The following is a 17,318-nucleotide window of genomic DNA, read 5'->3' on the forward strand; positions in this document are numbered from 1 at the left end:
TTACCCGGATTGCCGCATCATTAATTAAGCATACACAATTATAATTAAGTGAGCCGCCACGAGTCCGTGCGGCAAAACACTCAAAGCAAACGCCCGAGCTAGGTAAAGACATTATTGTTAGTAATTTCACTTGAGCGACGTATATATAAATCGTAGATGTTAGTTGGGAATTAGATAAGCGTGTTTAGAACGATTTATCTGGAATGAGATGAACAGATTGGAGATTGCTTGGAATGTATCGTATGAACCCGTAACTAGGAAGTCTACTCATACGATCGAAAGTATATAGGTAATTCCTGACAACAATGTAGTGACACTGTCTTGTATATATATGTATTCAACCATTTTAACGGATTTATTCGACAACTAGATAATGTTAATATCCATTGCTGTGTCTCAATGTACGGCGACCATTTGTCCTCAAACTAGCAGAAACGCACTTTAGGCGTCCTTGTTTAGCTTTCACGGGACGCATTTTTATTTAATCCTGTATATGTATACTATGGCAGTAAATATTAATACGTATTTTGACATTTTAGTAACGTGTTTGGAGCTGTTTTCCTTTCGTTTCATTCGTTCTGATTAGCTACGTCGTTATTCCATTCTGGTAGAGATGGTTGTCGACAAAAAGTTCCTGAAAAAAAACAAGACACTTTCACCACCACCATCACTACTGTATGGTAGGGGTCGGTAAGGTACGCAGTTTGCATTGTATGTAGCTGCATGTTACTCTATCCAAATTTTGCAATTGCAGTCTTTGATCGTTGTGTGGGGTTTCTATTGCCCGTACATACAACACAGAAACACACGTACACCTTTTCACAGACATCCTGACAGCAGCTTGACGCCTACCCACAGAGCTTTCCGCCTCCTTTTACTCAAAACGGTCTCTTTTTTCTGGAGGCGGTGCTCTGTCCGCCCGTTTGTTTCCTGTGAGCTTCTCTTTCTTGTTCTTTGCCCTTATAATAGGCACGATACACAACAGGGCGATGGCAATGCTACCAGAAGTTCAATTCTAGAGGAGAAACACAGGCCATATACTGCTAAAATACTCCGTGTCCTACTGTTTCACTTTAGCGTTGATTTTCGATGCTCTTGAACGCGACGAACAGGTAGATTGGGCAACAAGTCCGCTATTCTGCTTAGGGTAACTGGCGATTTTCCGTCGTAGCAGTTTTGTCCTATTCTCCAGCTATTGTTGACACTGATCGCCACCATCGACACCATCGAACAACTTGTTCCTATTGATCTTAAATCGATTCTTGGAATTCTTGTTTGTCCTTTCGCAAATAATCAGATAATATTGCACTCGACCGGAGGGAATAGGAAGATGACTGTCATCTAAAAGTAGGTGGAAAGAAGTCGTATGCGGGGATAAACTGCACCATAATTTTTCTCGATTATTTTGCGATATATGTTAGACGCTAAGCATGTTTGTAAAAGATGATTCGATCCGTAATAGAATAATTCGAAGAACGATTTATATGTTGGATTGTTTCTATATTTGCTACATACCATATTTGCTAACTATACTTGCTTTGCATACAACGTGCGGGTATCATTATATGTGCAGAAGTCCACACTACTAATCTCAGAACTGTTCTGTTTATGTAATTATTTATACATTCAACTAAATACGGAAATTATTCAAGACAACAGACCATAAATCAGTGCTACAAGCTGAAAATTATGACAAGTGTACAGCAATGCCCAAAGAGAAAATCGTGGCATGAACTGTCCGAGAGGTCCTAAACGTCGCACAATTACCGAACTCTAAGGCCTACATTTATATCAAATATTCTAAAATAATGTGTGACGCAGTAGAACAATCCTAGCGCATATGCAGATTACTTCAAATCAAAGTAATTGTTAAAGGTACGCACTTCCGAGTCAACCAACAAAATAAATAGAGCCACTGCACTTCGGGAGAACTCAGTTATTTAAACAAATTAGCCAATAGCTTATGGCAGCATTATTGGTACATATAGTAGAAATTTTGGTGAAATATTGTAGATTTTTATAAATGTCACATGATACTTATCATGTAACTAGTTCGTTTCGAATTATATGGCGCGGCTACTTTGGCTGCTATCTTTCACATCAAAGGCATTCTTACTATATTTATAGTTGGCACTAGCTTACTGACACCTCAGTCGTAATTTTCGTTCTGAGCTAAGCAACATCAAACCGAATAGTGACAATATGCTAGAGTAGAAGGTTTTGTCGCATCGTGTATCCATATAGCAATGCTTGTGATACGAAGTCATCACAGGAATTCGCGTAGCTAAAAACATGTTCAATATTATTTCAGAGACTACATTAATAACTTATTATAAGCGAATCTGGCGAATTTTGAAATTTAATTAATTTTCGAATTACGCGCCGCTAGCAGACGACATTTGGCTGGTAATCATTTCAATCTTCTAGAAATCTGTAAAAACCAGTTTTGTCTGCTCTAAAAAAATGAGTTCGAAAGGAAAAGTAAATCTTAGGCGTGAAACTTAACGCTCGGAAGCCCAGCTTCTATTGTTCAAAGGCCACAGCGCTACAAAAATTCACCGAAAATTGATGGCAGACATTAGGCAAGGAAACCTTAAGCAAAAACACAGCATGATTGAAGGAAACGCTTCAAGAATGGAGACTGGATTGTTGAAGACCAACGAGGAATTTACCAGATGTCGAGTCCCGCAAGACAAGAACACACTGGCGCAATTGAAGAGGTTATTTATAGTTGTACAGCTCGGTATCTAAGGCATTTTAGGAAGTCTTCGCCAAGACAGGCATTTCATAAGTAACGTTTTACAGCAAATTTTTCTGGCATTTTAATGCAAAATCTGAAAAAAAACGGGTCTACGTGAATTGATTCCAGGTCAGCTGGAAATTTGTGCAGTGCATTCTACATGCGATTTTGGAACAAGGAACTCGTTTGGAGCGTACGATCGCCGCGGAAGAGACGCGGTTCAATCTCTACGGCCAGGCGGAGAAAAATTAGAAAAGAAAATGACGTCGGTCTAAAGTGAAATTGAGTTCGTTGGCAGTGTCGAGTAGGCTCTTACGTAAAGTGATAGTAGTACTTGCAACGGACTTCACAACGGACTTGCATCTATTCTTATGAGATAATCGTCAAAAATAAAGATATCAATGTAGCCCACTATCTCGAGGTTTCTAAGAGACATATGGAACTCTTGATAATAGAAAGCACTGGTAACCTGATAACAACGTCAGACCTCATCGCCATGTCTCAGTTACTTCTTATCAGCAACAGAATATCCAACGCTGGCTCCAACCCACTTATTCTCTTGCTCTAAGTCTGTTCTTTTATAGGACTTTCCTTGTTCTGAAAAAAAAAACAACTTACCTCTAGGAGCCCTAGATGGAAAAGTTAGTATGGGAACGCGAATGATATTTATATGGTTACCTTGTAGCGTCGAGAGATGTGTGTAAATAATAAAGTAGAGTTCCTTTAACACATATTGATTAAAATTATCATTTTAGCTTATAATAGGTTCAAAAGTTATTCAGTTTTAAACACCGCCGGATTCACTTGTGGGTTTTCTTTTGATGGAATTATGCGAAAGAAACTTTGCATTAGCCGACAATGATTTAATGTTACACTAGCGCTCATTGGCAAAGGCCTCAACGTTAAACTTGCGATATGGATTTATGTTCATATGCTAGCTTATATTTCCGGGTATTATATTATTTTTATAAACTAGATTATAGTTGTAACCTAAAAATATAAATAATTAATAGTAGTTCCAACTAGGAGCCAACTAAAAGTGTACGCTCTCTTATTAACTGCGCGAGCAAACCCAATCATTGATTCGTTAGACAAACAATTTTATGGTGTTTCAATTAAAATATGGCCACTACGACAAAAACTTCCGCGTGCAGAAAACAAGTTTCGCTCACGGCATATGCACGATTGCCGAATGTCTGTGCGTACTGTGTAACCTCATGTGAGTTCGTGATACACCCAGCGGAATAAGATTACCAGCTAGCGGGTCCAAAATGTAGACGCGGTAGGTGAAATAGTTTCGTTGAGTATGCTCGCTATACTGCCTCATGAACCATTTACCATAACTATTCACTTTCTAAGCGAAGCCTATTTTAAATGCATCACATCATTGTATGTAGGTTTATTATACGTACTACGCTCTGACTGTTATCAAACTTGATACGATGCGAAAGCCGACCAGCCAGCCCCTGAACATAGCCCTGTTTCGAGCGTGTTCTTCCTTCAGGACTGATTAGCTGACCACGCAGCCGAAGCTGCTCAGATGGGGCTCTTACGTACAAATTCAGAACGACAGTGGCTCCTGTGATGGTTGAGGTGCTGGCGGCAACACAAACTACAACAAGAACAGGAACGAGGGCGGCCAGGTGGAATGGGCCACATTCCTACAATACTGGGCCACACTTAACCAATAAACGTTAGGTATCCGAGCCCTGGGGTCACGGGTGACAACATACCATGCTCATGATATGTATAATAATTTCTCATCGATGCAGGCAAAGCTAGTGGTATCAGCAAGAGCTCGCTAGAGAAAACACCACGCTGTGGCAAAACATTTCGCTTCGCAATGGGAAACGACCACCGTCACAACTGCACCACCAAAGCCATCTTTACCAAAAGGCATAATACGCATTACGTATCACAGCGAAAGCGCATTCACTGCACAGAGATGTGGATACGAACCATACAGTAAGATAAGGTCGGTAGCAAAGGGCTATAGCGCGGTGCTTCTAATTTGATTGTTATCAGATGATACAATCACGGTATGACTTCCCGTTTTTAGCACAGTATCACGAAGTGTTTAAACAGATGGGCTAGACTTTACTAAACCTATTTTCGAAGGGTTCTAAAATATAATTAGGAATAAAAGTATTTTTCGTGAAACGTACTTTTTTATTATTGGATGGGTCACGTCAAATATACAAAGCTGTCACGCATTTGCTACTCCGCGTAACGTAATGTCCGTTTTCAATGTCTCACAGTACCTTGGCATGCTGAATCCTCGATAGATCATCATCAAATTACCTAGCTGTCAAATTTTTACCACAAAACTATTATTGCGAACGGAAACTTCAGAACAGCGACACAGCTTGTAGGACGATCTTTTTTTCGGACAAAAACTATTTGGCAAGTGTCAAGTAGGTGTTTTCGTACGCTCTGATGTAGCCTTGTAGAATTTTTATCAGTAACGTGACCAGAAGATAGTTGCGTCCACATAGAACGAATACATTAAATTAGCACGAGGAATCTTATTTCGACAGCTGGTTCCTCAAGTAGTATCTCTCTAACTGAGAAGTCCACTTGGTCATACAAGTAGTTCTGACGTTGTCTATGCTATAACTAAAACTTACAATAGATAGCGTCAAGAGACATTTACTAAAAACGTAGACACTTCGTCTGATTTGATAATGGGACAAATCTCAAGCAAAGATATTACCAGCTTAAAAATGCATGGTAGAAACAAATATAAAGGTGAACAAAGAGTTACATCATCAAAGTTGTGGTATCACGTTCGGTATCCCGCGTCCATGTTTCAAAGCGATACGTGGTTGAATAGAAATACCACAATGAAGGTCCCGCGAGGTAACGACTTTCCACAGCAAATGCGTTCGGCCGCGTTCGGGAACGCGCAAATAAGCTTGTACGTTATGCACCTCTAGCAAACGTGCTCGTCCAAATTAACCGAATCTAACAGGTAGGAGTAGAATTGCCTTAAATGCCATTGCTTTGATTAAAGGGCATACGTTTGCTCGTTCTATTTGAAGCACTTCGTCCCACAAACTGATTTTGGTGTGAGGAAAAATGTGCAATTTTCCCTAGCTTAACAGTCACGTGATGTTTCTGCTGTCAATTTAGGCTAACCGTTTGCAAAAATATGCCTAGTCCCTTTTCCCAGCAAGCGGTAGATGCTGACGACTGAAAGTGGCATGAGAATTAAGCTTGTTAATTTTATTCAGAGTTGTCATGACACTCCGATGGGAGAATAGCTCAGTGTGAAGGGCCGTTTGCGACACATAGTTCCATAGACTTTGGATAATCGAAAATAAAGAACTGTTTTTTGGATGAAGCTTTTTTGTGGGAAAACGAAATCGAAGTTAGGCTAGAAGATGACGGTTGGCACGAACACAAAAAAGAAACAAGTAAAACACACGTTTTTTCATTACTTACATATAAATAGAGACATATCTGCTAAATCAGTATCATATATTTGATATTGACTTTGCCTTTCCTATTCCTACGTTTCTTCTGCTCTAAGTAGTAATATTTTAGACAAATGAATCAGTTATTGTACGCTATTTCAGGTAATAGCGAATTAGTACGCTTAGCAGACAACTTGCCTAACCTGTATCAACCGTATACATATTTGTGCCATAAGAAGGCCATATTATGATTATGCTGTTATTTGAATCCGATAGCTTTGTTGAAATTCGAAATAGTAGAAAACATGCTTATGTCCCATTGTCTGATGGAAGGGATTGTTATCCGCTATAGTGAAAGTTCAAATGTAGCATCAACGACAAACATTTAACAAACTCTTGGAACAAACTCAAATCGACGCCGAGGTGTCTTCGTAATCTCGCGGATATCAGTCTAAATATTTAGGGCTCCGTTTGACTCCAAAGTCAAGTAACTCGAAAATGACGATTTATCGTTTAATTCAAGCCTGTCGGGTCTTCTTACCGAACTTGGTCCCAGTTGACACTGACTAGCATTGTTGATCGGCGTTTAATGTTAATTAGCTCAGCTATTTCCTATTTTACGACCAAACTGTATTATAAAAGATATGTACCTACTAGTTCCTCTTTTAGGCTATATATGGCATTGCCATCTGAAACTTCCGTACACCGAATACCATATCTGAGGTTGATCGCGTTCGCAGTACTCAAATCGTAACTTTAGCAAATAGAAAAAGGCCAACTGCCTATTACAGATGTGTACTCGGCGTATAGTAGTACATCTGCACAGGCTATCTGAGGTATTGATTGTGAAAATATACTTGGAATATCAAATGTGAATGCACAAGAAACGATAAGACGTTTTTGAGATTAGATCCTGATACAGCTAGTCGAGAAAATTGTTCTTGGCATTTGTGTAACGCTATTGATGTCCAAGTAAAGGCCAAGCACACCGAGGCAGGTACACCTATTTGGTTAGCTAGTCCATCGACAAATGCAGGGTAAAGGATGGTGATAAAGTACAATTCCTATTCAAGCTAAACAATAATCAACTTCCATGGCATCTGTCCAAGAACTTTTGAGTAATTTAAGAATCCGTACGTAACCTACCGTTCTTTCATCTTCAGTTCCCCAACGTGATAAGCGAACACGATTTTGCATTAAATCCTACCTTCTCCCAGCCTATCCACACGAAGAGACGGTCTCCACTTACCTGGCTACCTACATCAAATGCTACGGTGAGAGCCGGAGTGTCCCACGTCACTGTATTATGCGAAGCTTCAATAAAGACAAAAATACCTCCCGAATGAGTTATTGGATAAATGAATGAGATTGAGACTTTTTGCCAATACAGAATACACAACAATCGCACTAAATACATAGTAATCGTATGTACGCATCTTCATACGTTTTCGTTTTGGATTACTATCACCTTTAATAGAAAATGACAACTTATTTTTCAACTATCAGTCACCATATGTTTGGAATGCCATTGATATAGCGTGGCATATAGTGAAGAAGCATTTGGGCCTTTGATAGGTAAATGCGTGAAAGCGTCAGTTTCTTTTGAGTAATAATAATAATAATAATAATAGTCGCTAAACGTAAACAGGTTGACTGCAACAAGTATCTCTATAATGTAAAAAGGCTGCAGTTACGAACTAAAAAATCAACATTCGACATAGCTATTAGATGGACGAAGGCGATCCCATATATTAGTAGAAGAGGTATGGATGTAAAAGCAACTGTGAAATAAGAATTGCTTGCACGTAATCCTCTTGTCAAGTTATACGAGCGGTGGTGATAGGCAGATGATGACCATTATGAAAAAAAGTACGTAGTAGATGTTTAAGATTATAAACTGATAGCATGAGACGATTTATCTCGATTTGACTTTTGTCAGCGCAAAGCAGTGGCTTCAGCGACATACGGTGAACCAAACGTTTGCCCCAAACCAGTTAACCGATACTCATTTCATAATTTGTATCACATTTTTACTAATTTATATTTAGCATAAATTACAACGTTTCTGGTTATAAAAAGGTGTCGCAGAAAATGGTACTTGAGAAACAAAAGAAAGCTCGCTAGCTTGGTTCCGCTTATCTCATTATAGATTAGATGATGAAACAAACTATATTCTTGATATAAACAGACCGAGAGTGATTGATTCAGACATTACATATCAGCATAACGCAGTGAATTCCATTAACGGGTGAAACAATTGTTCCTAGTTCTCTCTTTTTGCTTTTACCGTCATCAAATCCCTTTGTTCTTCTAAACGCTAAAACACGCGTAACTCTGCACATGGTGCTGTTATGGCGGTCCGCTGGCGAGATCCCGATGCACCAATCAGGACCAGAAGGCCAACGAAGAACCTCTCCCCACATCCCGCGGTGTTGAATTATTTTACCGTCATTCAACTTCATTGCTGCTAAATATCCCTACGCTAAAAACATTCAGTGCTTCAACGTTCGGTCCGACGATTCTCCCCGGATGAGTAAGCGGAAACCGAAGGGACTGGTGGACGCAGCCAGCGCCAAAGTTTTACTAATATAAACTCTGTAAGCATCTTTTTCGTTACAGAAATAGCTAGTACGGCAGCCAAGCCGTAAAGTAGTCCTTAAAATTCAAGAGAAGAGCGTCGCGAAGAGGTACGTATAATGGTATGAAGCTTAATAACTTTTAGACAATTAAAGACACTACACTGTGTACATAGGTGGTAAATTTATATGGTTCACTCTAGGATTGTGTACGATCAATTCGGAAGATCTTTAGTTGGGTCGGACGGGCTTGGGCTCAGGGCCGTGCGTGTTTAGCACACATATTAATACGAATTTAATTTGTGTACCTGTGAACAATAATTAAATAAAAAAAAGCAGTCCGAAATTCGTAAAAAAAACCCCTCTTTTCTTTGTGGTTTAGTATAACCTAATGTAGGTACGAAAAAAGAGCCATCCTGTTTCGACTCTTACATCCAGTTTCGTCCTGCGGCATTCCATCAGACACCTGTCTCCCACCACGAACACACGCGGTGTGTCTTTGCCCGGGTTCGAACTAAGACCACAACGTATCCCAAAGATTTGGAGAGGCAAATACGGTACCCTTTATACTACCGCGCGGACTTGCCGAAAGGAACGGACAGAACCCGACCAACAACGTGGAATGTACCCTTACCTTAGGATCTTTGGTTTTTATGAATATGTTGTTGTTACGATTACAGGCACCCCACTCTTCTTTCTGTGGCGCCCACAAATGCTATATTTAATAAGCTTCGTACAGGAAGCGTATAAGGCTAGCGGGCTAGCTTTTTTATACTATTGCTAGTATAATAGAACCGGAGATGTTTATATCGGGAGATACATATAAACCAAATTTTAAATTATCATTTTTGGGTGGAGCGGTGTTAGGCCCAAGCAAAAATTTCGTTCGAAAGTATGTTCCAGGCAAGGAAGCAGGTTGAAACGATGTACTTACCTATCCAGTCAAGAAGAATGCTGTGCTATTATTCATAATATGCTCGATCTGATCTATTATAGTTTAGTTAGATATGCGAAACCTTAAAAGTAGTTATTCGACGGAGTGGATAAAATAAAATTAAAACAGAAATATATATATTTGACTACCTTCAATCAGAATAGTTTCGGTATTTCTCCACGGTGTACTTTATTGGACTAAGCGTGTCGGTATTTTAGACGTAGATTACAGTGACAGCATCAATGTCCTACAGACGAAAATGCAGTCTTCTTTCCAGGCATATCTTCGGTTCAGATAGATGAGCTTGAGACAGACTATTCAGATCTTCTGAGTGTGACCATAAGGGGTTTCGCAAGGCTATATCTTAGAAATCTTCCTTCAAATAGCATGTTTAATTTTGTAAACGAAGCCTGGCTATCGTTAACCTAAAGTTTTCCGGCCACGTGTGTAGAGATGGGATTCATTGTTACGCTGTTTTCAAACGTACAGATATTGATTGTACGCAGGGCTGAAAATTTTCATTTCTCGACTAAGCTCGACCAAACGAAAAATGAAAAGCAACTTTTATTATGGAACAATCATCAGTTTAGAGCAAGTGACTTTTAGACAAATATTTACACTCGAGTTCTCTATGTAGCAAAAAGAGCTACTACAATTAGTTTTGCAGTTATGAAAAAAGTAAATGTTTGCAGTTAAGAAAACAGACAACTTCCGTTGAAACTAAACTGGCGCTACAAGGGTCGATGTTTCGTTTGCTAGCCTTTTTTATCCGAAGTGTACCCCTGTACTATCTACTAATTTTAAATTAGACTTGTGTGAAAATGCATAATTAAATTTTGCTCATATAGTCGCAAATTTTGTCGTAATCCAACAACCGCAGATCTTGACAATTCAACACTTCCTACATCTGTCGCTCCATCTTATTGTAGCAGCTTGTCAAATAATCCATCTACTTAATGTAACACAATGAACATTGCGCTGTAGCCTGCATTTGAAGCAGCAGAGAATAGTCACACGGCCATTTATATAGCAATAAGCGACTCCCACCCTCTGAATGTTCGCCTTCGTCCTTTTCTACCTTTCCGGAAGGTGTTCGATACAGCCCCGCGTAGCCAATCGGAACTATTTAATTCTCCACAAAGTAAAGTTCGTTGGCACCATCATGCCGGCACACCGGGTAACTTAATGCTACATCCGGTCAGTATCCTAGCTTTCTAATCGGCTTGTGTCACCTTCAGTTGTTCATCAGTTTCCCCATTCGTCGAGGCGTTGTTCCTAGGGCCGATTAGCTAGCTCAGCGTAGATATATGAGATGCTGCTTTGAAAAAAAATGTAAGCAATTTTCGTGACCCGTCACGTTGAGTTAGCGAAGGCATGCCTGGGCGCTTCATATCTTGCCATTGAATACAACGAAAAACAGGAGAGGGTAAGTAGGGTCTGCGAAGGCGAACGGGTCGTAGGAAACGCTTTGGATACCCGAAACTACATACAATTGCATGCATGTGTGGCGAGGTTTACGTAAGGCGGCAAGTGGCGTATCCGTTCCAGCGTTTTATCCAGGTTACTGTGCGGTGCCAACAACATACGGGATCATTCAGATGATACGCGGGGTAAAACGATGTGAAAGTCATTGCATCTTGATGACTGCGACTCTTTGCCGCCACTGCGCCAGTTATGTCAAAGATTGTCTATGTGTGTATCTGGCATTTCGCACGAAAAAGGCTACAGAAAGACAAAAATGGTCAGGTGGTGATTATTGGCGTTAAAGGTAGGGTAATTAAACATTAAGCATGGTAGCTATTTTCAGTTGCCATAAAACCTTTGTCTAGCCAGAAAAGGCGCCCCGACCGACGTAACCGCATGCTTAACGGCGAACTCGGAATTTGCTTGCGCAGCTGTGATGTAAGTGAATAGTAAAGCAAATGCCGTGGAACACAGTCGCAGCACATACTTATAATATTTACTGCGAATTTTGCAACAGTATCCATCATCTCCATTATATTGAGAGGTTGTAAATATTTTCACGATCGTTGATCAGAGTTTCGATCGTTTCATTTCGGAAGTACAGTTGTGGACGTATGTGCTTTATATTGATTGCATGAAATCTGTTTTTATTTAAAGTCATTCTGCGATTTCACAACTTGTTTTTCCTCTCAAAAGCCTTATCTAATTTTTTGGGCACTGTTAGACATCGAAGTACATTGGGTCCTAGGACGACGTTCTGCATGGTGTTAGAGATCAGGGACTTGCAGACAAGGGCACGACGCTAGAACCGGTATGGGAAAAAATAGTAACTAGGTTTTTTTTATGACACGCTAAGTATTTGCTGTCCATATGAACGAAATAAGGTGTCGCGTAGAACTACACTATCAGTATTTTTACTTTTACACTACACATTCCCATAGATAAGTGCTTTTACTCTGTCTTCGCAAGTGAACGTACGATGCTGCTTGTAACAGAGCTAATATACTAGACAGCCTAGCTACATACGACCACCATGTTCACTAGTGGGAGAAAAACATTAGTAGAGCCCACAAGCCAGCATCGTTAGGGGTCGGTGAACAGAGCACAGAATGCATAAACTCAACGAGATGATGCCACTTCCACTACGACAAGCAAAATTTCTCCGTTTTCTACGCCCCAACGGAGGACCGATAGCAACGTATTGCTTAGCAGTAAGTGGCAAGCTATATATGGCATAAGAATAATGGGGCGCATCGTAGTAGGATCTGACCGACTGCCTACATTAGTCTGTTTGCCGGTGAAAGCAAGCAAAAGAAATACATAGGGGTCGAGTGGAGGGGTCTGGGCAGGCTTTCATTTAGAGCACCGTTCTCATGTCGCTTCATTGGACCCCTCTTTTCTCTAACCAGGCAGCTAGCAGCAAACACGAGCGTAAGAACTAGGCGGGGGCGGGGGAGAAAGCTGGAAGATCTGTATGGCGGGCTGGATTTTACGAGATGTTGCTTTCGATGCTGGAAGAACGCAGTGTGTGATGAGTGTGTAATATCCCGACTTATTATATAAATTGCTGCCATCTATTATAATGTACTCTTAGGTTTATGGTCAGCAGTAGTAAGTTGAATTTTCGCTTTCGACAGGCACGAAAGAGACAGCGCTACCAGGATCGCAATGCCATTTTAGAGAAAATGTGTCTTATGAACGTGGCGACCAATCGAGTTCAATGCCAGAACCTAAAGTAGGTCGTGCTACTATTGGACACTCGGACAATGTAGAACACAGCGGACAACACAGCAACTGTAATCCTGCTCAACTGTCGGATATCGAAAAGGTCCGTGAGCGACCGAAAAGATTAAAGCCTGCGTTAGGCTCGAACTAACACAAATAGTGGCAGTATAGCGAAAAATACACTATTTGTATTCTAGTTGCAATGATAGGTTTCCATGAGGATTTTCCTTACGGAGAAACGTGACTGTTTAGCGACAAAATGACTATATATATATATATATGATGCTGTCATAAATAAAGCGGAGAAAATTTGAATCAATATCCCAGCCGAAATAGGAGAGATATGTTCATACTGTTTTTGATGAAAATATTCAATGGAAATCAACAGAATATTCAGAAGAAATCGATAGAAAACATGCAGCCTCAAGTAAACAGGTGTGAGATCTTAATATATGAAAGTTGCGGTAATTTAGGCAGCTATTCATTATACTTAAAATATGAGACAATACAGGAGGCCTTATAAGTCAAACCTATGCCCAAAGTACTTTGGTCCAAGAAACCTCAAAATCAGCAAGCAGTTTCTGCAGTCGAAATACTAAAAATAGCAAAAGTAAGTAGTACTTCTACATGGCAGGCAAAAAAAACGTTTTTTTTTTTCCTTAAAAGCCTTATTTTTGTAGAATTTAAACCAACCTTTTTGCAAAAACGGTCTGTCGTCAGCACGTGTTTAACTCGATTAATACCAGGCGGATATGAGTAAAATTGGCTATCACGATCTGCAGCATACAGGAAGTCACCTCGTTCTTAACATTACAAGCGATCAAAATACAATGCCAAAAGCTTAAATACATTTTAAAGCTTTGCGTAGTACAGAATCTCGTTGAAATAAACTCACTTTAGACATCTCCGGTCAGTTTATCCGATAGCACCTGCTACTATTTTCCACCGACCCGAAGTACACTTTAACGAAGATCCGGGAAACTGAGAATTAGTGAGTTGTAGTCTCAACGGACGCATGTCCAACCATCGGGGTTGAATCACATACTCGACCCACCTAAAAAGTGGGCTTTGATAATGCCTGATCGTACATGAAAAGTACCACTCAAATTCTCTTAAAAAATTCAACTAACTTTAGATATCTACGAGAGACGGTAGGAGGGAAACACGGCTCTATATCCAAAAACAATTAAAATGAAACGCATAACAACGTATTTTTGCGGTTTCACTTGAATTAGGATTTACGAACCAAACAATTAATTATCACAGAATCGTCGAAGTCTTACTTCATGTATCGCGTCAACACTATAAAGAAGTGTGTGAATGTCTTTAATGCGTTCGCTCTATATGTACCCTTTCCCGCAAATAATAAGAAGAACGTAATTTCTCATAATAAAAAATGTACTTATCCTAAATGAGGTTTCCTCATGCTTGTAGTATATGCTAACATGTCTATTTTAAAAGCACCCCCAAATGGATGTTATCGATACATCGAGTTCTATCACTACTGAGTTGAGAACACTAACCAACTGATTATACCAACAAATACTAAAATCTTCCTTATAGAGATTTTCGCACACTGTTTTCAGTATTAGAGATTATAAAGTTGGCATTAACCCAAATTTTCCCAAAGAGAGCATCACGTAAACGAAATCCAGTTTCATTTTTACAGTCTGCTCGTATAGTAACGTGTCAGAAAAGATAATAACAAACTTACCTGTCGAAGTCTCGAGGAATTCAGCATACGTATGTTGTAGAACTAAACAGAATATATTATATGCTGGCGGTATGTAGCCCGCCAATCCCCGAGAAAAAGGACCAGGCATATTCCTAAGCGTTTTCCATATTCGATAATAACGGTGTGCGAAGAGACACAAATATGAAGCGAATATTGCTACCAGTACCATTGCAGCCGTCTTCTGAATCGCGCTAAGGCCAGCAAATGTTTGTCGTATTGCCTCCATGATGAGATACCGAACAGAGAACTCTACACACGCACACTGGCCTAAGCTAGACCCCTTAATGGGTATACTTTTATCATTAAATTAGCGTAGAAAATCGAACAGGGATTTTGTTTGATCTGTAATCGCTTTTACAAGCCACTTAACGGTGATTCCTTAGTTCACGTCGATGACACCATTGCAATGACTAAATTGAATCTATTTATTTTCAGTTAATTACGGTAATCAATTACGGTTCACAGGTATTTCGTTCTGTTTATTGTTATGTCCGCATCTACACATTCGTCACCACACGAGAACTCCGTGATCCTTATACACGAAATTAATCAGTCAATGTATTGTGTCCTTTCGTAATTGTTTATCTCATGCATCCAAACTGCTTCATTTCGTATAATCCGTTCGCTATCCTTCAAGATACTATCACTGTACAATCACAACCGTTCCACAGAGGAAGCTTCAATTTGCTAAGGGTCCGCACCTTACCACAATTCTCCAGGCCATAACCGTTTTTTTGAACAGCGGCCGCATGCGGTAAGAACAATGTGTCAATTGTCAAATATTACTGTGACTGTCGTTCATGCATTTGCTACTCCAGTCGCTAGCAGGAATTACCCGTTAGTACACATTTGCTATTGCTTCGTCCAGGTTAATTCCTGCTCGTCTTGTTGGCTGACGGTGCTGTTTCTGCCGTACGATTAAGAGCATCCACTGTCAGACTAGTCTCTCCCATTATTACTGCTGCAGATCTTCCGCACTTCTTCACTTGGTGTTCTTCTGTAGAGAAATTGATCGACTCGCTCTGAAAGGGAGACAATTGAAAGCGGAAGCAGAAAAGCAGCAGACGGAACAATTGTAAATAAACTGCTACCATTATTAGAACTATGTGTGACTGTGTGATTAGCGTCGACAGCTACGACCAGTCATTGCGAAGGCTGGCGTCGACGTCAGTATTGCTGCTATACGACCTTGACAGTGGCAACGATGAAGTAACGGTATAAAGACAGGCGGGCTTTTGCTTGTTTGCTGATGGTGCACTGCGGGGCAGCTCGCACCATTCTGCTATGTTGTACTTTTAAAGACGTTGTGGTAGTCAACAAGATTGTCAACATTATTAGATTGTTCAGAAGACAGCTACCTTTTCCTACATGAAGTTAGGCTGCCTCATGCACAGAGGTCTGCGACCGGTGTGAGCCAAAAGCGGAGAATCCGTGAACGGATTAGGCCAGGGTTCTGTCTGAAACGGCTGACCATATCAACATACTAAACATTATAACAGTTAGAAGCCAGAGCAAATTCTTACCAAGGCGACTTTCGCTCTCGCCAAGACGTTACTTTGGGATCTTAAAGTGGAGGAAGAAAGCAAAACAATGTCTAGCTTAGTTTATAGATTTGTCGACGGCCCAAATAGAAACCGTACGGAAGTCGTAGGAAAAATGGACGCAACCAGGAACGGGACACCGTAGACCAGGAAACTAAACGAGGTATTTTATGTCAGACTTGTCAGCCTAGTATGACAACAACAACGGCGATCTCAGCTACCATAGCACGCAGCTATCGGCTGGATATGATCAGTACCAAACCTACATAACAAAGATGGGGAAAAGGCAACGTCACGTATCCGTATTCTGCGCGTTCAGTGAAACAAACAGGGTGCATCACATGGTATGAAACATTGCCAGAAGGTCCTTGGATCATGTTTAAGGACGTTATTGATCATATACTCGGGTCTACAGAGGCACGGAAAACAGGAATGACCTTTCTTCGGAACCATTATGCGAAAAAAATAAAATCTAGAAAGGACAAGAAGATGGAGGCTTGAAAAAGAGTGTCAGGAAGTACAAGCTGAGGCTGAAAAAAAAGAAGCAACCACAATTTCTCGTTGAGGAATTTAGAAATGTGCTTTCAATACGGTTCCAAGTCACACGAAAAGTAGCAAAAATGGTAGCGATTTAGTCGGTATTGTCGTGCTTTTCACCATCAGAGTGCGTGCTTCCATCTGTCCGTGAACAAATTATGAATCCTTCACCCGGGTCCCAGCAAGCGGACTATAAAAGGAAATAGCTTTGGGTATCTCGGTCATGCGTAAATGTATTGGCTCATACTTCTGTATGATATACATCGATGTTGGCTGTTACTTTGTTCTCTATAAATTTTTTTATCTCGTTTTCATTACAAACTTCTCTCACCGTTATTCCTGTGACTTGTCACCCACTTAAAATGATCGCGTTATATGTATGTATACATATACATGGGCAAAGATATCTCATAAATTCCCACGGAGACTCAATAACTCATGCACCTCCTTTATCTCAAGACAAACGGTTTAGAATTAGATTTAAGTATTTGTTGATTAAGCGTTATTGTGAAATAACACTTAAATAATATGCAGCCTAATTCAACGAGTAATCACAGAAAAGTAAAATTACAAAAGACAATCGTTTTACATTACGGTGTCAAAGAAGCTTTTCTTCGCTGCAAAATGTCAGTCGAACAGTATTCTACTTT

At 40.2% G+C, this 17,318-nt stretch overlaps 1 protein-coding gene across 5 annotated transcripts in view; it reads right to left on the reverse strand.

Moving 5' to 3' along the window:
* LOC111243321 (cytochrome P450 4V2-like) overlaps positions 1–17,318 on the reverse strand; it is a 183,979-nt gene that overhangs the window by 57,497 nt on the left and 109,164 nt on the right. For 2 of the 5 annotated variants that reach the window (XR_015318400.1, XM_022788681.2), the window contains exon 2: positions 14,570–15,612. The exons of 2 other annotated variants lie outside the window; for them this stretch is intronic. Coding sequence is in view for 2 of the 3 variants with exons in the window: in XM_022788681.2 (XP_022644416.1) it covers positions 14,570–14,816 (247 nt within the window). In the remaining variant the exon portion in view is untranslated. Of the gene's footprint in view, positions 1–14,569; positions 15,613–15,948; positions 16,058–17,318 lie in introns of those variants that run through there. One more of the 5 variants, XM_086976605.1, reaches the window with a different exon arrangement.

The sequence above is a fragment of the Varroa destructor genome, unplaced genomic scaffold, assembly GCF_002443255.2.
Source record: "Varroa destructor unplaced genomic scaffold, Vdes_3.0 BEIS01000001.1, whole genome shotgun sequence".
Classification (NCBI taxonomy): Eukaryota; Metazoa; Arthropoda; class Arachnida; order Mesostigmata; family Varroidae; genus Varroa; species Varroa destructor.